Below are 25,491 nucleotides of genomic sequence, written 5' to 3' on the forward strand. Positions count from 1 at the left end.
TTGAAATCATCAATGGATGACGAACTTTCAAGTTGCCTCTTGACGATATTCGAGTGAAGTTGTCGTGCTTTCTCTGCGATAATTTTACCTAGTTCCTCATCAATTGTGCTCTGTTTAGCTGGGTCGCTAGCTTTTTGCATCAAGTGTACAGATGGCTTGTGCGGGTAATTTGTGCGGTACTGCATCTTTTAAATAGAATTCCACAGAAGATCAAACTCCTACCTGAAAGTTCCTGTGTGGGTCTTTGAGGCGATAGGTCACCTGAGCGTTCACGCCCAAGTCACGGTCGGTGGCGGTCACTGTAAAAATAGACGATCCGGGTTGCGCTTCCACACGTACCGTCGCGTAATACGGGAGGTTGATGAACTCGGGGGTGTTATCGTTGTCGTCCTCGACCTTGGAAGAGACAACGTGAACAGGAAGCTAGACGTTGGTTTGACTGTTGAGAAAGAGTGAGATTTTCGCCTTACCCGGACTGTGACTTTGACTCGGGCTACTTTCAGGACTTCCTCCTCCCTACGGACCTCCACCACCAGTTCGTAGCGGTCCCGTTCTTCGCGATCAAACGGGACGCCGACGGTGAGCAAAGCTCCGCAGGTGGGCCTCACGGCAAAGAGCCCCCCGGGGTTGAGTAGCGTGAATTTCAGTGGCTCATTTAGGCGCTGGCCGGCGGCGTTGACCACGGCTAGGACGCTAACGTTGTTGCTGACGTTCTCTTGTACGGTGGCGGCGTAAAACGGGGCGGCGAAGGATAAGTCGCTGGTGATGGCTTGGCGGATTAGTACCGTGACTAGCGCCACGCTGGAGAAACGACCGTCCCAAACCTGCAGCACGGAGGACAACGGCCATTTTGTAGATATTAGCTTGTAGCTAATAAGATGTCGATCGGCCGACCTTCACGTTGAATCGATAACGGTCGTCGCTGAGGTTTTGATTGACGACCGTCACCACGCCGCTGCTGCGCTCCACCGCAAAGTGCTCCAGGTTGCGGTCCACCAGCGAGTAGACCAGCTGAGGGGTCTTGTTGTCCGGGTCCGAGATCACATCAGGATCAAAGGCTTCCAAACGGAGGACTTGCACTCCAGGGTAGGTGGGCAGTAAGAGGACGCTCTCGTACATGTCTTGGGAGAATTTCGGCGGCGAGTCGTTGATGTTGATCACCTGGAATTCAGAAACCGGTGAGAGTTGATTGACTCGAAGATGACAAACTAGTAAATAAAGGACCACAGACCTTTATCAACACCTCAGCTGGACTGTCGGCACTTTTAGGCGGCTGTCCACTGTCTCGAACGTGAACCCTGAAAGCAAACTCGGGGAAGGTCTCGTAATCCATACTAGCAATTGTCCTGAAAGACAATAATAATAATAATTCTCTGAAATGTTGTCGCATTCATAATAATAATACATTTCATTGCTAAGCGCCTTTCAAAACTCTCAAGGTCACATGGGCCAGCGTTCACTAAACCCGGAATAACTCAAATAGATAGAAAGTTAGCTAACTAGCTAATAGATAACTAATACATAGCTAGCTAGTTAGATATCGAATAGATAGCAAATAGATAGCTTGCTAGGTAGGCAGCTAGCTAGTTAGATAGCAAATAGATAGCTAGCTAGGTAGCCAGCTAGCTAGTTAGATAGTGAATAGATAGCAAAAAGATAGCAAATAGATAGCTAGCTAGCTAGTTAGTTTATATATAACAAATAGATAGCTAGCTAGGTAGCTAGTTGGATAATGAATAGATAGCAAATAGATCACTGGCTAGCTAGTTAGACAGCGAATAAATAGTAAATATATAGCTAGTTAGATAGCCAGCCTGCTAGCTGATAGCAAATAGATAGCTAGCTAGATAGCCAGATAGCCGGATAGCCAGCTAGATAGCTCATGTTAGCAAGATGGTTTGGTTAAACTTACAAATGTTATTTGTTTTTTCTGTATTAAGTATTGGTGGCTTCCAATTGGGTGTTTGGAAGACTGCCTGCGCCTTTTCAGATATTGCCCGACCAAATTTGCGTCCACAAATAGAACGGGTGCTAGGGTCCGACCTACCGAATGGATCCGGTTCCAGAATCCACGCTAAAGAACACTCGAGCAGTCTCGTCTACGATCTGGAACACCAACAAAGCATTGTGATTGCGGTCGGCGTCCGTCGCCCGGATGACGAGTGGGTTGCCGTCGTCCCCGAGGACCACGCCGTTGACCGGCGCCGCCTCGCTGATGGACCCCGAGTACCTGTCGCACGGGGGAGTTCGTTAGAACACACGGTCTAACATCGGGTTTTCTTTGATACCTTAATTGATGGAAGATGGGAGCGTTGTCGTTGACGTCGCCCACTTGAACGACAATTGCGACACTGGCTTCTGTGCCGGCCATGCTGGAGGCGCGGACCGTCAGATAGTAGGATGCCGTTTTCTAGATCAAATCATAGCAGAAACCAGACATGAATTTTCTTTTAAAGTCTGGATTGGTCATAATGTCACGCCGAAAAATAAATACATATATACATACATAAAGAATTGACAAGATAAATAAATAAATATAGATCAATAGATAGCTACATAGCTTGATAAATGACAAGCTAAATAAATAAATAAAAAAATAGATAGATTGCTAGATGGTTGCTAGATAGCTAAATACATAGCTCAGCTAGATAGCTAAATAGATAGCTAACTCGACAAATGTCTATTTAGCTAGCTAGCTAGATAGATAAATGACTAGATAAAAAATAGATAGATAGCCAAAAGGTTGCTAGATAGCTAAATAGAGAGCTAAATAGGTAGCTAAATAGATAGCTAGCTAGTTAGATAGTGAATAGATACCAAATAGATAGCAAATCGATTGCTAGCTAGCTAGCTAGATCGAGAATAGATAGCAAATACATAGCAAATAGATAGCTAGCTAGGTAGCCACCTAGCTAGTCAGATAGCAAATAGATAGCAAATAGCTAGATAGATAAAATACTAGATAAACGACGAAATAAATAAAAATAGATCGATAGCTAGATAGCTAGCTAGATACCTAGCTAGATAGATAAATGACTAGATAAGTTAATTAACAAATAGATAGCTAGAGGGTTGCTAGATAGCTGAATAGATAGCTAAATAGACAGCTAGATAGCTAGCTAGTTAGCAAGCTACATAGCTAGATAGATAGATAAATGACTAGATACATAAAAAACTAGATAAAAAAATAAATAAAAATAGATCGATAGATAGCTAGATAGCTAAATGAATAGCTAAAAAATTAAAAAATAGCCAGCTAGCGATCTAGCTAGCTAGCTAGATAGATAAATGACTAGATAAATAAATGACTAGATAAATAAATAAATAAAATAGCTAGGCAGCTAGATAGCTAACTCGACAAATGACGACATAAATAAATAAATAAATAGATAAATACTTTTTAAGATTCAAATTTCTGAAACATTAAAAGGCTCCATGTAATTTTTTTCCCCCTTTGTATCCCCTAGCAGCGTTTTATTTTGAAAGAGTTAACCCACTGGAACTGAACTGACCTCAAAGTCAAAGCGTTTGCGGGTGTCGATGACCCCCGTGTGGTGATTAATGAAGAAGCACTTTTCCTCATTGCCTCTGGTGATGTCATAAATAAGTGCCGAGCGGCTCAGGGCGCTAACCGTGATCACATGAGTTCCGGTTGTGCTGTTTTCCATGATCTTTAAAAACAATAAACAAATTAAAATAGTCAAAAAAAAAACCCATCAAATTGGCATTTTCTGTTAGATATTTACCTCGGCCTGGTATTCCTTCTGAGAGAATTTAGGTGTGGATAAATCGGATAGCGCCAAGGATACACGAGCAGAAGCACTAGCCGTTAGCGGTGGAAATCCGCCATCGGTGACTTGCACGGTGAGCGCGTAAGAGCCTATAGAAGTGACGTCCAGGTCCTTGGCGATGAAGATGATGCCCGTGTCGTTGTCGATGCCGAACACGCCGCCCGTGTTGCCTGAGGAATGATACAAACACGACGGGGGGAAAAAAAACGCCGTAAATTTAAATGAGGCTAAATTTGAAACACTTCCTACATTGTATTAGACACATGTGGTTTATTTATAAAATACAGGTAACATCCGAGTTACCGGGTTCCGTTCCGGTTGTAAGTCAAACGGTCGTAAATAGAGTTCCATTCAAAATGGCCGATGTGACGTTTACACTACAGGATAGTATACAATGGTTTTTTTTTTTTATACTATTATACACCAAACTGCTTACAGTTAAGTTATAAATCGTATAACTTTTCGTGTCATTTTTATCATTTTATATTTCGTATTAGCAATTTTTTATTACTGTGTCGTTCTGCTGACCCAAATACGCACGGCTTCCCACGCTTTGAAAAATGTCTCTTATTATTCTATTATTATAAGTATAATCATTATAATAATTATACTCTTTTCCTTTCGACTTTTGCCTTCTAGGGGTCGCGACAGCAAATCAGTGTAATAATTATAATATAATATAATATAATATAATATAATATAATATAATATATAATTATATAGAATATATAAAATATAATAATATATAAATAAATAAAATATACTAATAACTAATAGAATATAATAACAATAAATAATAATAATAAATAAATATTATAATTATCATTATCACTATCATTAGCATTAGCATTAGCATTATCATTATAATTATAATTATTTATAATATAATAATTATAATTATAATTATAATTATAATGATAATGATAATTCTAATTCTAATTCTAATTATAATTATAATTATATAATTATAATTATATAATGATAATGATAATGATAATGATAATGATAATTGTGTAAGCTCTCAGTCGTACAGGAGTGGTCCATCGATGAGAAGGTTGACAGATGACGGCTGAAGAAACCTTCTCATCAATTATAATTATAATATTATCAGTGGGGCCACAGGGAGTGGTCCTCTGCTCCCCCCAACCTGAGAGTAGGGACCTATCGTGGCTGTTCCCGGCGCCGCCACGTCTGAACATTAGGGATATATAAATAGAGCCGATACGATCAGTAAGAACCCCAAAAACCCCAAAAAGTCAAGTCAAAGTCACCCCAACCTGCTTGTATGGCGTAAGCGAGTTGTCCGTTCATCCCGTTGTCCTTGTCCAGCGCCGTGACTTGCAGGACCGAAGTACCGACGGCGAAAGATTCATAAGCGACGGCGTCGTAAACCGTGCTCGTGAAGTAAGGGACGTTATCGTTTGCATCCTCCACTGCCACCAGGATCCGAGCCAAGTCCCGGTTGAACGGGAACTCCTGGTCCTTGACCTGAAGAGCGAGAAAGTACGGTGATACCTTGGCTTACGAACTTAATTGGTTCCAAGACAGAGTGTGTAAGGCGAAAAGTGGGTAAAAGTGTGTTCCAAAAATTAATTTCCCATAGGAAACCACTAAAATGAGAATAATCCGTTCCCAAATCCCCATAAAACATAATTTTTTTAAATTTTAAGCCTTAGAACTACACAAAATATAGCTTATTTTATGTATAATAAATGTGCTATTGTGTTGTAATTAAAGAAATAAAATGTACAGTATAATAAAGTCGGATTATTTACCTTTGTAATGGTTGTTGATAGCTTTTTGCATAAAGTGTCTCAAGGAGCTCTGGCTTGTACATCTTGGAAGTTGCGATATTGCAACAGCAACACATGAAAGCAGACACACTAGAAACTTCATTCATAGCTGGTTCCCTTGCTTGTCTTTTCATTTCAAATTGAACTGATGGCTAGTGCGGGTTATTTGTGAAGCCTGATTGATGGGAATTTTAACCTTGCAGTCTACACTCTGCCTTTGAACTATGAAAGTTGAAACGAGTCTAAATGTCACTGTTTTCTATCCATTTTGTCACTCTCTCTCTCTGTCGTCTGCCTGTCTCTTTAATGTTTAAACCACCTCCCCTCACTGCTGCGTTCTTGACCAATCACGTGGCTCTAACCGACGACTGGGGGAGGGGAATAGAGGACCAAAACAGTGGGCTGCCCATTTTGTCGTTAGGAGAACAGGCTCATCACTCATTGTGGCAGCTCCGTGTGTATCCCGAAAAATAGTTCGTATGCAAAGGTAAAATGTTCATAAATTTAACGTTCGTAAACCGAAAAGTTCGTAAACCAAGGGCTTCGTAAACCGAGGTATCACGGTACCACAAAGTATGACCGTCAGGATCGAATCGGCGATGCGGACGATGGTACTCGGAGCTCACCATGACGGTGAGGATGTGCTGCGTTCGGGCCTCGTAATCCAGCCGGTCTGCCGCGTAAAGCGCCCCCGTGCTCGGGTTGACCCGGAACAAGCGCATGCTCGCCGGATCCACGCTGCCGTAGATGGAGAAACTCAGACGGCTGCGTTCGTCCATGTCCGACGCTCGCAGGCGTAGCAGTTCCGTGTCCGCCGCCACGTCCTCAGAAACGCTGACGTCGTAGGCCGGCTGAGAGAACACTGGAGGGTTGTCGTTGCTGTCCTGGACTCGGATGAACACCTGACATGACACACACACATATCATAATATCAATAATAATCATAATAATCATCATAATAATAATCAAAAATAATAATATTTCAATAATAATAATTTCAAAGAAGTACAGATGACGGCTGAAGAAACCTTTTCATCGATGGACCACTCCTGTACGACTGAGAGCTTACACAGACGCAATAATAATAATAATAATAATAATAATAATAATAATAATAATAATAATATAATTAATATCACTATCAATAATAACAATAATAATGAGAATGATAGCATTAATATCAATAATAATAATGATAATAATAATAAAAATAATAATAATGATAATAGCATTAATATCAATATCAATAATAACAATAATAATGAGAATGATAGCATTAATATCAATAATAATATAAATAATAATAATAATAATAATAATAATAATAATAAGAAGAAGAAGAAGAAGGACACTACTACTACTAGGAATAATAATGTAAAAAAAAAATCATTAATTATAATAATACTAATAATTAACATGATTAACTATTATAGTAAAAATAGCCAAATTACACTAATAATTATAATAATAATAATTATTATTATTATCGTAAAATAATAAGTTATTATTATTACAAAATACAAATTATTATTATTTATATTATAGAATAATACTTATTATTATAATAACATAATACTTATTAATAGTACTACTACTACGACTACTACTACTAGTCCTACTAATACTAATACTAATACTAATAATACTAATACTAATGATAACACTCATAATATTAATAATAACACTCATAATTCAGCCATAATATTACTAATAATAATTTCATTCCACACCAATTAAATTTTTCGTTCCTTCATCAGATGTTCATAGCTCAATATCATGACAAATTAATGTGCAATGTGTGTTTATGTGTATATCGGGTTGGCGAGGGGGGGTGTCGGGTGAGGGTCGGGTGAGGGTCGGGTGAGAGGGGGGGGGAGGGCGTCATGTACCTGTGTGGTAGCAACACTGTTGCCATCTGTCACCTGCACCGTCATGTTATAAATGGCCTGCATTTCGCTGTCCAGCGGTCTGGCCACAACCAGGGTGCCCACGCCCACTTGGAGGTCAAATTGCATATCGAAGCTACCTGCACACCCACACACACACACACACACACACACACACACACACACGTATTAGCATTCGCATCTCGACCTCGCCGTGCAATTATTGCAGCCATCTGGGCCGAACGCAGTAAAAATGAAGTGAAACGCGACAACGAGCCGTTAGCGTTCTCGCTAGCATCTGCCGTTATCGCTCACCTCACGGCTCGGGCCAGTGTACAGTTTATAGGCTTAATGTTTGATTAGAGTCACATAAGGGGGTGGGAAAGGGGGGATAAAGGGGGTAAAAGGGGGGATACGCTTTAGCTATTCAACGCCATCACCCCTCTGCTCTCATCCCTGAACATATCTGAGGGCTGCTACGGCGTTTTGCGCAATCACATGAATACTGATTCCCATTGCGGGGATTGGCTTTTTTTTTTTTAAGGGGGTGTGGTGGGGGGGTGGTGATGACTCCACCCCCACAGGCCCCTTTCAGGAAATAGATAGTCGATATTACGCTCAGGGTTCAGCAGTATTACCCTAAAAAAATGAGATTGCATGTTCAAAAGTGATGACAAAAAAAAGGCTTGAAAGGCACAAATGTGAGGCAACTGGCAGAAACGAAGCTGGGATGACTCGGCACAAGCGCAACCGTCTCGGGGTGTGATGAGGAGCTCACGAAGTTGGTAAAACGTTGTGGAGCGGTTCTAAGAATAATTGGAATGTGAACTCCGTGGCTTGGGATTCATTTTGGTTCACTTTGCGGAAAGAAAAAGAAGAAAAAAAAAACATATATATATATATATATATATATATAAGCCGGAGTTTTCCTTTGGGTGAGCAGCGGCAGCCATAGGCGCCAGCTTTCACTCAACCCAGAAGTTACTCAAAATGATAGAAAGCTAGCTAGCTAGCTAATGGTTAGCAAATAAATAGCGAATAGATAGCCAGATAGCCAATAGCTAGCCAGCTAGACAGATTAGAGCCAGACAGCTAGCCAGATAGCTAATGGATAGGTAATAAATAGTTAATAGATATATAACTTAAGAATTATCTCTTCTTCTGATGAATTAGCTAGCTAATAAATAACTAATAGATAGCTATCTAGCTAGCTTATAGATATTTTATAGATAGTAAATATATAGCTAGTTAGATAGCCAGATAGCTAGCTAATAGACAACTAATAGATAGCTAACTAGCTAGCTTATAGATATTGTTTCCCGTATTTTGATTGGCAATATAGTATACGGGTATTGTGTCATAAGCTCCTGGTAGCGGCGGCGCTAATGCATTCACACGCTGTCAGAGATCAATTCATAACCGCCGTCGGCGAAGAGCAGGCTGCCGTGCTGAACTTTGTCCTATTTTTTAAACAAATATTGTCTCATTTCTACAATGATTATTATCGTGATAATGATATTTTACATTCAAAATGGCTATTTGGCGCTAACGAGCTAACCTTTAGCCACATTGTTTTTCCTGTACTTGACTCATTCATTGCCATTCACAAATGTATTCGGGAATTGGAAATATGACGTAGAGCGCCATTTATGAATTCGTTCGCGTTTTGTTTTTTCTTGCTTGGATGCTGATAAAGCGCTGGTCAGACCTCTGGCATGTTTTTTTTCCCCATGTTAGTGCTTTATTATAGCTTCAGCTGCTGTTAAAGCGCTATATAAACCAATATGTCCCAATATTTATAACTACGACCCATATAATAATATCACAGGATAAGTTTTTCTTTGGGTGAGCAGCGGCGGCCATACGCGCCAGCGTTCACTCAACCCGGAAGTTACTCAAAATGATAGAAAGGTAGCTAGCTAGCTAATGGTTAGCAAATAAATAGCGAATAGATAGCCAGCTAGCCAATAGCTAGCCAGCTAGACAGATTAGAGCCAGACAGCTAGCCAGATAGCTAATGGATAGCTAATAAATATATAACTTAAGAATTATCTTTTTTTTCTGATGAATTAGCTGGCTAATAAATAACTAATAGATAGCTATCTAGCTAGCTTATAGATATTTTATAGATAGCAAATATATAGCTAGTTAGATAACCAGATAGCTAGCTAATAGATAAGTAATAGACAGCTAACTCGCGAGCTTATAGATATTTTATAGATAGCAAATATATAGCTAGATAGATAGCCAGATAGCTAGCTAATAGATAGCAAATAGATAGGTAGCTAGATAGCCAGGACCGAAAACAGAATATTCTGTGGGTCCTGTATTTTGAGTAAAAAATGACAAAAACCCTGGCACTGGATTGGACACCTTTTTGTTTATTATTGATCAAAATGTTTGTTGTGTTATATCTGGAGAAAATATATGGGGAATATGTACATTCAGAAGCATAATGTGTACGTACACTCGACTAAATACTACTACTACTATATCCTACGTACACTGGACTAAATACTACTCGTACTAAATACCACGTATAATACCAATACAAGTGTGTGATTTGCTTTTCGGCTTACCTGTGTCGAGTGAGCAGTTCCTCCCACAAGCGTTCTGCGGAATGTAGAACATTTCTCTGGCCACGCGTCCTCCTGTTGGGGGAAACCAACACCAATTAAAAATAAAAAGCAAACGAACGGACCGAAACATCGATTCGCGAAGAATATTGTTGGCAAAGTTGGAAGAACGTAACTGCTGAAAAATGCACGGTCAAATACATCCCATTTGGTTGTTGAATTCGGCACCCAAAGCGACCGTTTACATTATCCTGTAATATCTTTAGTTTAGTGTCAAAGTGAAGGCCCGGGGGCCAAATCGGGGCCGCCAGCTCATTTTATTCGGCCTGCGAAAGCAAATCAAACTTGTGAAATTCCATGATGCTTCTCTAAATGCTTCGAATCAAAATTTTAAATTGTTGTATGCAAACAACAACAATAATAATAATAATAATAATAATAATAATAATTAAAAAATAAATAATAATAACAGTAAATAATAATAATAATAAGAAGAAGAAGAATAAATGATAAATGACAAATAATAATAATAATACCAATTAATAATAAATAATAAATAATAAATAACAAATAAGGAATACTAAATACTAAATACTAAATAATAAATAATAAATAATACGAATACTAATACATAATAATATTATTATAAATAATAAATAATAATAACAGTAAATAATAATAATAATAATAATAATAATAAGAAGAAGAAGAAGAAGAAGTAGAAATGATAAATGACAAATAATAATAATAATAACAATAATAATAAATAATAATAATAATAATAATAATAATAATAATAATAATAATAATAATAATAATTATTATTATTATTATTATAATAATTCATTTTATTTCTAAGCGCCTTTCAAAACTCTCAAGGACACCTTCATATTCATGGGATAAGAACCTTTTTTGTGTGGGTGAGCAGCGGCAGCCATTCGCGCCAGCGTTCACTCTACCCGGAAGTAACACAGCAGCAAAGTTATGAAAGGAAGAAGAAAGGAAAGAAAGAAGTAGAAAAACAAAATACAGGAGCTGTTGGAATCGCCATCTTGAAGTTAAAAAAAAAAAACAACAACAACAAAAAACTAAATAACAAATACAGTAATATGACAACACAAAGACACAGACTTGACAGCTAATAGATAGCAAATAGATAGCTGGCGAGGTAGCCAGCAACGGTGAATAATTGCGTCCGCCCAAGTATGAAAGATGCTAACGACGATTCCAATAATGTTTCCCGCGCGCCAGACGAGCATTCATCACTTTATTTTTAATGAACGCGTCGGCGTTGATCACTCATGAACAACAACTGTAGCGCTAGAGAACAACCGGCGCTGTGAAAGGTCATCAAAATCAATTACATGTTGTCACCGCACAGAAATATAGAAAGAAAGAATAATTAGCATGCGGCGTTTGTCCGCACAAAAAAGCTTTATTGACGTTGACCCGATTTCCATCATGGACTCATCCAGGCGGGCTCACCCATGATGTTGAACCAGACGGGGGTGTCGGATTGACCCACGGCGACCACTCCCACGGGTTGAGCCACGGCGGCCGTCTCGGGTACGGAGAAGTTGTAGTAGCGCCGGGTGAACAGCAGGGGCAGCGGCGAGGGCAGCGGCCGGGCGATCCATTCCACGTGAAGTTTGACCGTGGACCACAATGGCGGGTCGCCGCCATCTTCCGCTTTGATCTGAGACAGGAAATGATGGTGTTTGATTAGCATTTTGAACATTTTAAGGAAAATACAGTGATACCTTGGCTCACGAACTTAGTTGGTTACCAGAAAGCGTAAGGCAAAAAGTGTGTATTCCAAACATTAATTTCCCATTGGAAACCATTAAAATGAGAATAATCCGTTCCCAGGTCCCCATAAAACATAATTTTCAACTGAATAAGCCTCAAAACGAAACACAATATACCTTATTTTATGTATAATAATTGTCAAAGTCAAAGTCAAAGTCAGCTTTATTGTCAAATATGCTAATATGCATATGTAATGTTCTATGATATTGTAATTAAAGAAATAAACTACTGTATAAGAAAGCAACAGATGCAGGCAGACACACTAGAAAGTTCATAAATAGCTGGTTCCCTTGCTTGTATGTTCTCTTCAAATTGTACAGATAGCTAGTGCGGGTTATTTGTGGAGCCTGATTGATGGGATATTTTAACCTTGCAGTCTACACTCTGCCTATGAACTCTCAATAAAGTTGAAACGAGTCCAAATTTCACTGTTTTCTATCCATTTCCTCACTCTCTCCCTGTCGTCTGCCTATCTATTTTTTATGTGCATCTCTGTGTTTCCGTAACCCCTCCTCCCTCCACTACGGACCAATCACATACGACACATCACTCATTGTGGCGCTCCGTGTGTTTCCTGAAAAATAGTTTGTACAGCGTTCGTAAGGCGAAAAGTTCATTAGCTAAAGCGTTCGTAAGCCGAGGTATCATTGTATTTGGTAGACGCCCCTCCCCCTTCCGGACCGTGAGGACGTGGTTAGCGCCGGCCGCCACCGCCTTCTTGGACACCACCATGGCGGTTCGCGGATCCACGCCGAAAGTCTCGTCCTGGTTTCCATCCACGATGCTATAGCTGACGTTAGCGTTAGCGCCCAGGTCGCGATCGTGCGCGAAAACCCGGTAGACGGGCTCGCCGCGCCGATTGCGGTCGCGCTCCGGCAACCGGATGCGGTAGGTGACCTCGGGGAAGACGGGCGGGTTGTCGTTCTCGTCCTCCACGTGGACCATGACCCATACGGTGGATTGGCGGGTCGTCACCGGCCCGTCGATGACCGTTACCTAGGAAACCGACACGGTTGGGTGAATGCACGCACGCACGCGTGGAATATTTGGTCGAGCGGACGCACGTCGGCGGCGATGAGGAGTGGAGCTCATGGGAAATCTCTTTTGTGTTAGCCAGGCGTGCCGGCGGAGGCAAAGGTCTCATCATAACATCGATTGGATCACATCGCTTGTGTGAGCTGCCCGACTGCTGACCGGACTCTTAATTATCCTTTCTGCCGGGCAAAGTCGCGCACACACCGACGCTTGCGGCTCTTAGATAGATAGAGAGAGAGAGAGAGAGAGAAAGAGGCCGTTTCCGATTGTCTATTTCCGTTCGCTTTTGAGTCAGCGCGTAGGAGTTTGAAGGAAGTCAAAGTTTTGAGGATTAAGTTGTCCTTTGAATAACCTCTACCAAAATAAGCTAAATATAGTGTGTTGGTTTCAAAATAAAATGGCAGCCTTCCTGTATTTTCACGGTCATGTTATTTATTTATGCATTTATTTATGTATTTATGTATGTATTTATTTATGTATGTATTTATATTTTTATTTATGGATTTATTTGTTTTTATTAATATATTTATTTCTTTACTGTATACATATTTGTTAATTCTATATACATATTTGTTAATTCTTCTTATTTCTTTTTTGTTAGTTTCTTTATTTATTTATGTATTTATGTTTTTTTGTCTATTTATCTATGCATGTACTTATTTATTCATGTGTTTATGTATGTATTTATTTAGCAATTTCTTCATTTGTGTGTGTATTTATTTATTTATTTATTTACTATATACATATTTGTTAATTCTATATACATATTTGTTAATTCTTCTTATTTATTTTTTGTTAGTTTCTGTATTTATTTATGTATTTATGTAATTTTTAATTTTTTTTGTCTATTTATCTATGCATTTACTTATTTATTTATGTGTTTATGTATGTATTTATTTTGCAATTTATTCATTTGTGTGTGTATTTATTTATGTATTTAGTTATTTATTTATTTACTATATACATATTTGTTAATTCTTCTTATTTATTTTTTGTTAGTTTCTGTATTTATTTATGTATTTATGTAATTATTTTTGTCTATTTATCTATGCATTTACTTATTTATCTATGTGTTTATGTATGTATTTATTTTGCAATTTATTCATTTGTGTGTGTATTTATTTATGTTTGTATCAATTTATTTATTTGGCAGTTTATCAATCTATTTATTTCTCCATGTAACCATGTATTGATTTTTCCGTTTATTTATGTATTTACTTGTTTATTTATGTATGTGTGTATTTATTTATTTAGCAATTTATCCATTTATTTATTTATTTATTTATTTATTTATGTATCTAATTAACGGTTTATCAATTTGTTTATTTATACATTTTCTATTTTTCTATTTATTCATGTATTTATTCATGTATTATGCATTCATGTATTTATGTTTATATTTATTTTTATTTATTGATGTATTTATTTATGTTTATTTATTTGTGTATTTATGTATTTATTTATATATGAATGTATTTTTTATTTTATTTTGTCTATTTATTTATTTATTTGTTTGTGTGTGTATTTTTTTGTTTGTATTTATTTATTTTTGTATTAATTTATTTATTTAGCAGTTCATCAATTTATTTATTTGTCATTGTAAACATGTATCTATTTTTCTATTTATTTATGTATTTATTTATGTATGTATTTGTGTATTTATTTATTTAGAAGTTTATCAATTTATTTATTTAAGTATCTATTTAACGGTTTATCGGTTTGTTTATTTATTCATCCATTTTTCTATTTATTAATGTATTTATTGACGTATTTATTTTTATTTATTTTGATGTATTTATTTATATTTTTACTTATTTGTGTATTTATGTATTTATTTATTGATCAGTTTATTTTTGTATTTATCCATGTACCCATTTTTCTATTTATATATTTATTTATGTCCTTATGTATGTATTTATATATTTATGTATTTGTTTTTCTTTTTTTCTGTACAGTATTTATTTATTTATTTTATTTACTTGTTTTGGATTTTTGAAAAATATTCCTTGCTGTATGACGGACATAAAATCGTGGTTGCAAAGGCAGAATTATTGTTCCCCCTTCCTCTATTGGATCCAATTGAATCGCCTAGCAAAATGAATCGCATTTTATTGTCTTTCCCCCCCCAAGTGTCCTTTCAACATACGCCGAGGCTGAGGGATAAACATCTTGATAGGGGTCACCCCTGGGCGGGCGAGGCGGGCGACGGCGAGGGGAGGTTGGGTTATTTCATTTTATAGCGGCAGTTAATAAGTTGCGTGCAAAGTCTCAGCAGGGACAAAGTTTTGCCAGTAAAACGGAGACGTTGCGATTATCCGCTTCATCTGCATGCGGCGCGGTTAGCGCAAATGCTAATCACCATGTTATCCGGATGCCCAGTGTCTACACTTATCTAACAACCACACACTTTTACACACACAACTACGAAAAAAAAAAAAAGTCCTCTGCAACCCGAGCCAAGGAGATAACCAATGATGAACGATTACATTTAAGAAATCCTCAAACCGGAGGCATTCATCAGCGTCTAAGGGGGTCTCGAGGGGCCGGGTGTCTGGCTCCATCTTCCAACCGGTGTTCGGTGCTAGCGCCGTGACAGGTGGCGGCTAAAGATAAACAAACCATTCGACCTCAGAGCCCCCCCCCCCCACTGTACCTCCAGGAAGTGTTCCGACTGCTGCTCGCGGTCCAGCTTCCTTGCCGTCGTGGTGATCAAGCCTGGCGGCACAAGGACATAAGTACATTTATTTAGCCATATTAAATATTGCTCAAGATAAAGCATTAAAATAGTCAGTTTAATCAGTAGAAATATTGCTTTGGAACGCCCCTGACCGAAAAAAAGGACACATTGTAGCATCCATAGCTTCCATCACGTCAATGCATTTGGCTGTACTTGGCTGGTCTGAAAACTTTGTGCAGCACCAAAAAAGGCGACAAAGCTCCATGTAAGGAATTAATCAGCCTGTGGAAACGGGTTGATTGATTCCTCACACGGAGCTTGGTGGCCATTTTCCGCCTCTTTTTTGGTGATACATTTCCCCCCCAATGTTGCCTCAAAATGGCACGGAATAAATTCTTTAATCGATTGCAAACGTGTATGCTTTCCTCTTTGGAACTATTTGAATGATATTCATCACTGGACGTCACGAACTGGGGACTTTACTTTGTGAAAATGCCCAATTAGCAGCTATTTTTTTTTTACACTTTAAGTCACTTTTATTGGTGTTTCGCATTTGACTAAAAATCTCAGCCTGCGTGTTTTGTGTATTTTAGATGCTATAAAACTTTTTTCTGATGTCAGTTAGGAAACCAAAAAGTGATGTCGGTTGTCCTTTAAATGTAACTGTTAACGCTAATATTAGCTTAGCTAATATTAGCAATATTCTAACCTAACAGACAAAATATGAAAAATAATCACACATGAAACGTGTCAAATAACGGTAGAGTGAGTCATTAGCGAATTAGCATGGCGGGGGTGTGACATACGCAAATATAAGATTTACATCCTAATCCGTCTCTGAAATCTAATCAAGTTTGTCTTACATTGACCCCTCCGGCTTCACTTTCAGGCATATTTCGCAGTGTCTTTGTGTGAATGAATATGCATTAAAAAATAAAAAAAATGCCCATCATTAAATACGCGCGAGCTAAATAACACGGCGCTATAATGAACGGCGATTCATTTAGCGTTTGAAGTGCGTACGTGAGCACGACGAAGTGCGGGTGTGTGATGAGGTGGAACGTGCCCCCGTTTCAATCGCGGAAGCCTGACCTTGAGAGGATTAGCTGACACCGTAGCAAAGCAATGAGGAAAAAAACAGACGCGCAGCTAGCATGCAAATGACATCATACACATGCAAATGATCTTTTTTTTTGTCATTCATAAATATCATAATTGCATATTGTATAACTAATCAGTTGTGATCAATTCCACCGAGAATGGTCAATATGGTTAAAGTGAGTGGTCAAATGGTCAAAGTGAGTAACAAGATTCATTCAAATAGCTAGCTAGCTATTTGCTATCTATCTGCAATTTATTATCGATTAGCTATCTGTTGTCTGTCTGTCTGGATGGCTATCTATCTAGCTATTAGCTATCTGTTGTCTGTCTCGGTGGCTATCGAGCTATCTATCTATTAGCAGTCTGTCTGGATGGCTATCTAGATAGCTATCTAGTAGCTGTTTGGCTGGCTATCTAGCTAGCTATCTATTAGCTGTCTGTCTGGATGGCTATCTAGCTAGCTATCTATTAGCTGTCTGTCTGTCTGGCTGGCTATCTAGCTAGCTATTAGCTGTCTGTCTGGCTATCTAGCTAGCTATCTATTAGCTGTCTGGCTGGCTATCTATCTGTCTGTCTATTAGCTGGCTATCTATCTCTCTACCTATTAGCTGTCTGTCTATCTAGCTAGCTAGCTGTCTCGCTTTCTATCTATGAGTTATTCCGGGTTGAGTGAACGCTGGTGCGTGTGGCTGCCGCTGCTCACCCAAAATAAAAAACAAAGAAGATAAATGTGCAAGCGTCTTCCTATGTCTTGCACTTTATCTCAACACTCATCTCTTGTGTTTGCTACCCCCCCTGCCGAGCAAAAAAAAAAAAAAAAAACCAGGAGGAGGATGAGTGGAAGGGTCGGGAGGGTGGGGACGCTGTGGGAAGAGGTGAGGGGGGTTAAGTGGTTTCGGGGGAGGTGGTGGGGTGAGGGGGGTTTTGGCAGTGCTCCTAAAGCAGGGAACAGTGCTTCAATTTTGTGTTGTGTTTGGCACAAACACACACACACACACACACACACTCACATAGAGAAACAAATCAAAGTGTCAGGGTGGAACAGGACGCATCAATCAGTTGGGCAAAGGGCCAGGGAAAAAGTTGCAGGACTCCCGACAGACACACAAAAGTCCCGTCGTGTTGTGATAACACGGCTATCATATCAAACCGCCGCTTTATAAGGATAGACGGTTTGGGGGGGGGGGGGGGGGGGGGGGGGGGTGTAAAAGTCCGTTTAAAGGAGGGACGTGGTCGTCAATACAAACGTGAATGAGGATAGATAATGGCAACAAGAAAAAGAACAGAGGCGGGCGTGGATGGCGGATAAAGTGCAGCCTCGGTGGTAAATGTTAGCTTCTTTTTACACTTTAAATAGTGGAAGCTGTCCTCAAATACAATAGCAGTATTAATAATAAAAATACTATTACTACTACGACTACTACTACCACTAATAACAATAATAATAATAATAATAATAATAATAATAATAATAATAAAATAATAATGATAGTAATTGGTATTATTATTATTATTACTATTATGATTATCATCATGATTATTATCATTATTATTAATTATTATTACTGCTATTGTATTTGAATATGATTGAATTGAAGATGATGATTATTATCATTACTACCACAATAATAAGAAATAAGAAAATTACACAATAAAGCAATAATGATCATACCAATTACTATCATTATTATTTTATTATTATTATTATTATTATTATTATTATTATTATTATTATTATTATCATCATTGCTATTGTATTTGAACATGATTGAATTAAATATGATACAGTAAAGTCTCGTTATATCGATATCGGATATATCGATAGTCCCGGTTATATCGATACTATTTCTATGCACGCACGAAGAAAATTACATGCAAACAGGGTCGGATATATCGATAGTCCCGGTTATATCGATATTTTTTCGGACTCCCTTGAATATCGATATAACGAGACTTTACTGTAATTATTATTGTTAGTAACACAATCATAATAAAATAATACAAGAAAGCAATAATGATAATAATAAGTGATATTATTACTATTGTTATTATCATGATGATTATCATTATCATGATGATTATCATGATGATTATCTTTATTATTATCGCTATTGTATTTCAATATGATTGAATTGAATATGATGATTATTATTGTTGTTGTTACAATAAGAATAAAATAATAATAATAAAACAACACTGATCATAATATTTGATATTATTACTATTATGATTATCATCATGATTATTATCATTATTATTAATTATAATTATTGCTATTGCATTTGAATATGATTGAATTGAAGATGATGATTATTATCATTACGACCACAATAATAAGAAAATTACACAATAAAACAATAATGATCATAATAATTGATACTATTACTGTTATCATCATGATTATCATCATCATTATTAATTATTATTGCCAATTGAATTGAATATTACAATTATTATTGTTACTATAAAAATAAATATAGCAATAATAATAATAAATATAATCTATATAATAATCTATATAATAATAATAGTAATAATAATAATAATAATAATAATAATAATAATAATCCAATGAAACAATGATAATAATAATAATTGATATTATGACTATTATTTTTATCATCGGGATTATTATCACCATTATCAATAATAATAATCATAATAATAATCATCATCATCATGATGACAACAACGACAATTATTATTATCATTATTACTGTTATTATTAATAATAATAATAATAATAATAATAATATTGTACTAATAATCATAATCATATACAATTTTATGCTAAGATGGACCGTTTAATTACATTTCTTATTTTCATTTATTGAGATTTCATTTACCGAAATACTGTAGTTGAATTAATTATAGTCTGAAAAGCCTACTAGAACTGCAGAACTTTATTTCGAGTGAACCAGATTCACTGTCCATCCATCACTTTTTTGGATGCGGAGGGGATATGCTATATATAAATGACTTCCTTGACCTGTTTTAGGGTTGATATAGAAGAAATTCTGCGGGTTGCCGGCGGTGATGCGGTAGCTAAGGCGACTGGGCGTGGCGGTCAGGTCGGGGTCCTGCGCTTGGATGCGGATCACCGAAACGTCCCTGGGCGAGTTTTCCAACACCGACGGGTGGTAGATGGGGTCCGAGGTGAGCGGCGCGTTGTCGTTCACGTCTTCCACCTGATGGCAGCAGAAATATGATCAGATTTCTTTTATGGTTATGAAATCTGGATTTTATTCATATCCAGTACAGTGATACCTTGGCTTACGAACTTAAATGGTTCCCAGACAGAGTGTGTAAGGTGAAAAGTGTGTATCCCAAAAATTAATTTCCCATAGGAAACCATTAAAATGAGAATAATCCGTTCCCAGGTCCCCATAAAACATAATTTTCTACTAAATAAGCCTTAAAACTACAAAAATATACCTTCTTTTATGTATAATAAATATGCTATGGTATTATAACTAAAGAAATAAACTGTATTGTATAATAAAGTTGTTTTATTTACCTTTGTGATGGTCGTTGATGGCTTGATGGAATGGAGTGGCCGGTGTCCTCAGCATTAAACACTTGATGAGGAACGTAGCCTCCTTCTTTCACCATCTTGAGGAATGATCCCTTGTAGGTGCTTTCGCTGCGATAATTTTACCTAGTTCCTCATCAATTGTGTTCTGTTTGATAGCTTTTTGCATCAAGTGTAGAGATGGCTTGTGCGGGTTATTTGTGGAGCCTGATTGATTGGATATTTTAACCTTGCAGTCTACACCCTGCCTCTCAAGTATCAAAGTTGAAACTCTATCAATGTCGTCTGCCTGTCTCTTTAATGTTTAACCCACCACCCCTTCACTGCTGCGTTCTTGACCAATCACGTGGTTTTAACCGAAGACTGGGGGCGAACAAAAACAGTCGGCTGCCATTTTGTCGTGAGATGAACGGGCACGTTCTCGAACGACACATCATTCATTGAGGCAGCTCCGCGTGTATCCCGAAAAAGTTCGTATGCCAAGGTAAAATGTTTATAAATGTAACGTTCGTAAAGCGAAAAGTTCGTAAACCGAGGTATCACCGTACATTCGTCTCTCAATCAGGCACAATATTCTCGTCTGCTATCTGTCACATCCCAAACGCGCAACGTGCACTTACCTTTGGCGCGCACGTGCGCGGAATAGTTACGATGGTGAGCCGCGAGCGACGCGACGCTGAGATGCTTCAGCGGGTAATTGAGGAGCACCTGTGTCTGATTAAACTTTATGTTTCGGGGGCTTACATTCGTGCATGTGAGGCCAATCACAATCCCGGAAGGCACAACAACAACAACAACGAGGTTGCCATTCCGTAAAGTCTTTCATGTTTTTTTTTTTTTTTTTTTTTTACTGGATACTGAGGCGGAACAATCAAATGTGGTGCGGATTTGGAAAAATTGGATATGCCTTTATTAGTCTCACAGTGGAGAAATTTACATTTGCTTACTCGCTGAAGATCATAACGGCGAGTTGGGGATAAAGACGTACAGCCTGTCGCCGTATAAGTCCGTCAAAAAAAAGCAATATTCTCGAGGTAACCTAATTCAAAGGGTGTTGTTATCTCGGAAGCTGAAATTTGGACGTCATGCCGGTGCTCCGCTGGTGTTAGCTTGAAATAACTATTTGAAGCTAACAAGCTAATTTTAGCCACATGTAGTCATTTATTGTCATTCCCAAATTTATTCAGAAATTGAAAAGTGTGTCGTAGAACACCATTCCCGAATTGGTTCCTTATTTTTTGTGCTTGGGTGTCAATAAAGCGCTGGTCAGACCTCTTTTTTTTCTCTTTCACGAGGGGGGCAGAATTTGCCTTTTGTCCATGTTAGTGCTTTGTTACAACTTCAGCTATTGTTAAAGCGCTATATAAATATGCTGGGGCGAATGGCTGCCACTGCTCACCCGCACAAAAAAAAAAGTTATTATCCCGTGTCCTTGAGCGTTTTGAAATTAAATGAATTAATTATTATTATTATTATTAGATAACCACATCCACAAAGCGCATGACTGACACCATTTTGCATGCAGAACACGCACTCATCCTACCTGGATGAAGACCTCAACGGAAGCGGACAGGGGCGTGACCCCCCTGTCTGCGGCCTGAACCGTCAGCCAATAGGAGTCTTTGCTCTCGCAATCCAGGATGCCTGCTGTGTAAATCACCCCTGTGGAAAACAAGACATATTCATACCTAGCGGGGGACATAGAACACTCAGGTGTGTGTTACTTTGACTTTGTATATATATATATATATATATGTGTGTGTGTGTGTGTGTGTGTGTGTGTGTGTGTGTGTGTGTGTGTGTGTGTGTGTGTGTGTGTGTGTGTGTCACGCAGAGAATTCATTCCCATAGTGAGAAACAATTTGAGTGCAATTTCCCAGAGGACGGCAACTCGTGCCCCCCCCCCCTGCACATCCACAGATCAGCAAATAAGAGATTACCAGTGACCGCAGTGACAGGCGCGGCCATTTGGGGGCGCCGCCAGATTCACGTTCACCGCTTCGGCGAATCATCCATTGCTCATTGGCGCCTTGGGGCAGAATCGGGAATTTGAAGATGGTTGGTCGAATCGTTCCATTATAATTCTCAGATTAACTCATTCACTGCTATTATTCAGGAATAATAAGAATAATCATATATTTCATTTATTATTTTAGTAGCTATGTATTAGCTAGTTAGCTTTCTATCTGTTTGAGTTATTACGGGTTGAATGAACGCTGGCGCGTGTGGCTGCCGCTGCTCACCCACAGAAACTGTAAAGACTGTGACTGTAAAGTGACCTTGAGAGTTTTGAAAGGCGTTTATAAATTAAATGTATTATTATTATTATTATTATTATTATTATTATTATTATTATTATTACCGAATTTTTCGGGTTTTGTTTTTTCTAGCTTGAGTGTCGATAAAGCAATGGCCAGACCTCTGGCAATGTTTTTTCTACTTCCACAAGGGGGCAGCGTTTCCTTTTTTCCACGTTAGCGTTTTGTTCTAGCTTCAGCTGTTGTTATGTATGTACATGTAACATCCGACTTACGACTGAGTTCTGTTCCGACCAAACGGTTGTAAGTCAAAATCGGTCGTAAGTTGAAATCCATTCAAAATGTTGAATAGAGACTTGGAGGCTAAATGACTGGCAACCACACGCGCCAGCGGTCACTCAACCCGGAAGTAAAACAAATAGAAAGAAAGCTAGCTAGCTAACAGAAGATAGCTAATAATAATACTAATATATTGTAACTCTCAAGGACATAGCCAATAGCTAGCTAGCCAGATAGCTACATAGCTAATAAATAGAGAGATAGCCAGCGAGATAGCTAATCAATAGCAAATGGATAGCTAGCTTGATAGCTAGCAAGATAGCTAGTGAGGCTATTTTATTTACTTTTATTTTGGTAGGTTCAACAGGCTTTTTAAGGAAGTAAGTCAAACGCTATACTGAATGTTTATGTAGTCCTAAAACTCAAAATTGTGTGGGTCCTGCAATTTGAGTGAAAATGACAAAAACCCTGGCACTGGAGTGGACATCATTTTGTTTGGCAGTGAATGAGTTAAAAGACAAATGTTATTTATGATATCTAGAAAATAATGTTTTCAGATTGCCCTCATTCGTATTCGACCCCGCCGTGACCCCTGTAAAAAAAATACACCCACAATACCGGCAACTGCAGTGACATTCACGGCCATTAGCGGCGAGGCCGCGGTCACTTTTGAAACTTTGCTCGCCACCACTTTCGCTCACTTCTATTTTGGTGCCAGCACCAATAAAGTCAAAAACGCGCACGTACGCGTGCACGAGCGCAATGTGTCATTGGCCTTAAGTTAGATGAGGAGCTGACAAGGCTCTGGCGCGACCCCTTAATGGACTGTCTGCTTGAGTCTGCATGCCAGACTTGGCATTGGATTCGGGCATTCTGACGGACAGCCGAGTGGGGGCAAAAGTGTTGAGATGCGCCTCTTTCATGGCCTCGTACAACCCCCTCGATGAAGTTAACCATGCATTCCCTTCGCCATTTTTCGGGGGGAGCGATAGCAGGCTCGCAAAAAAAGTTTCAACAGCGCAGGAAAAGTCAGGGGACTTAGGTAAGATCCATGAACATCCCACTTGCCTTCATTTGATAATAATAATACAGTGATACCGTGGCTTACGAACTAAATTGATTCCCAGACAGAGTGTGTCAGGTGAAAAGTGTGTATCCCAAAAATTCATTTCCCATAGGAAACCATTAAAATGAGAATAATCCGTTCCCAGGTCCCCATATAACAGGGGTGTCAAACATACGGCCTGGGGTCCAGAACCGGCCCCCAAGAAGGTTTGATCAGGCCGGTAGGATAATTTAAAAGTGGGAAAAAAATGTACGTTTGTAAGTACGATGAAACGTTTTCGCGGGGGGGCGTTCCCGGGTGCGTTAATGACCAGAGGGGGTGGGCTCAGGGTTATACGTGGATTACGCCGCTGTTCAAGGAGTGTTTTTGTTACCGGTAATGACACGCTCATGTTAGCTTGTCCTTGACTTTGTCCCTTTCAAAGTGTTTCGAGAGAGAGAAAGAGAGAGATGGTAGGGAGGCGAGAAACATGCCCCCCCCCCCCGCCGCCCCCCGAAAAAAAAACCTCTCTGAACTCATGAAGAAGCACCCTGCCGATGTCATACAAATGTGACTTGACAGCCTTCATTGTCACCATAAACAAGACACTCCAACAACTAACCGAGCTGTTGCCACATGCATTTCTGTCACCTCCCGCCCTCCCACAAAGTCTATCCACCACACGTCAGGTTTTCCAAGAACGTGCCCGGCACAAATCTCGGATTTAAATTAAAACGTCTCACTCATGCCAATAGGAGCGAAAGACACGCGCAAAAACGATGTTGTGAATACCAATTTTCTTTTGGAGAAGTAAAGTGGTTAAAGAGCAACGAACGAGCGTGCGGATTGATGTTGAAAGAAACAATAGAGCGGGGGTGCATGTATGGGTGGTTAGATGCTAACTATGCTAACGTTTGTTTAAAAAAAAAATCTGCACAATTTGAACATCGGCGTTACTCTTAAGTACGAGAGAAGAATGTGCCGAAAAGTTAGCTTGTTAGCTTCAAATAGCCGTTTTTGTCTCGCAAGCTAGCATGAGCGCAGCACTAGCATGACGTCCAAATTTTGGCCCACGAGATAACTTTGAATGTGATGAAGTCGAGAATGTTGCTTTTTTTTTTTTTTGCATTGAAGGCATAATAAATGCAGGTTCGGGGCAAAAAAATGATACAAATAATACTAAGTGTCAAGTTCAATACATTTGGGAGGGGGTTGATGTGCTAGGATAGGGAGGTGCTGCTGTTTTGGTTAGCGAAAGGCAACGTAATAATAATTATTATTTTTTTAGTTTTGCGGGGGATTATATTTTATTCTGTTATTATAATTGTGTGTATATATTATATATAATAAATGTATTAAAAAATATTTATAATAAATCAGTTAATATATATGAATGTGTGTATATATATATATATATTATAAATACAGTAAAGTCTCGTTATATCAATATTCAAGGGAGTCCGAAAAAATATCGATATAACCAGGACTATCGATATATCCGACCCTGTTTGCATGTAATTTTCTCCGTGCGTGCATAGAAATAGTATCGATATAACCGGGACTATCGATATATCCGATATCGATATAACGAGACTTTACTGTATATATAATAAATGTATTAAAACAATATTTATAATAAATCAGTTAATATATATATATATATATATATATATATACACAGTAAAGTCTCGTTATATCGATATTCAAGG

At 38.4% G+C, this 25,491-nt stretch overlaps 1 protein-coding gene across 1 annotated transcript in view; it reads right to left on the reverse strand.

The window, feature by feature from the left end:
• The window catches only part of fat3b (FAT atypical cadherin 3b), a 74,719-nt gene that overhangs the window by 32,998 nt on the left and 16,230 nt on the right, over positions 1–25,491 (reverse strand). Inside the window, 17 exon segments of the mRNA XM_089016540.1 lie at positions 223–396; positions 471–824; positions 895–1,161; positions 1,232–1,346; positions 2,048–2,230; positions 2,289–2,410; positions 3,513–3,671; positions 3,747–3,961; positions 5,069–5,279; positions 6,211–6,486; positions 7,474–7,610; positions 10,050–10,121; positions 11,532–11,742; positions 12,537–12,851; positions 15,544–15,605; positions 19,658–19,856; positions 21,744–21,862. Coding sequence (XP_088872666.1) covers positions 223–396; positions 471–824; positions 895–1,161; positions 1,232–1,346; positions 2,048–2,230; positions 2,289–2,410; positions 3,513–3,671; positions 3,747–3,961; positions 5,069–5,279; positions 6,211–6,486; positions 7,474–7,610; positions 10,050–10,121; positions 11,532–11,742; positions 12,537–12,851; positions 15,544–15,605; positions 19,658–19,856; positions 21,744–21,862 — 3,191 coding nt within the window.

Source organism: Hippocampus bargibanti, linkage group LG16 (assembly GCF_051943395.1).
Source record: "Hippocampus bargibanti isolate YZ-2025 linkage group LG16, ASM5194339v1, whole genome shotgun sequence".
Taxonomy (NCBI): domain Eukaryota; kingdom Metazoa; phylum Chordata; class Actinopteri; order Syngnathiformes; family Syngnathidae; genus Hippocampus; species Hippocampus bargibanti.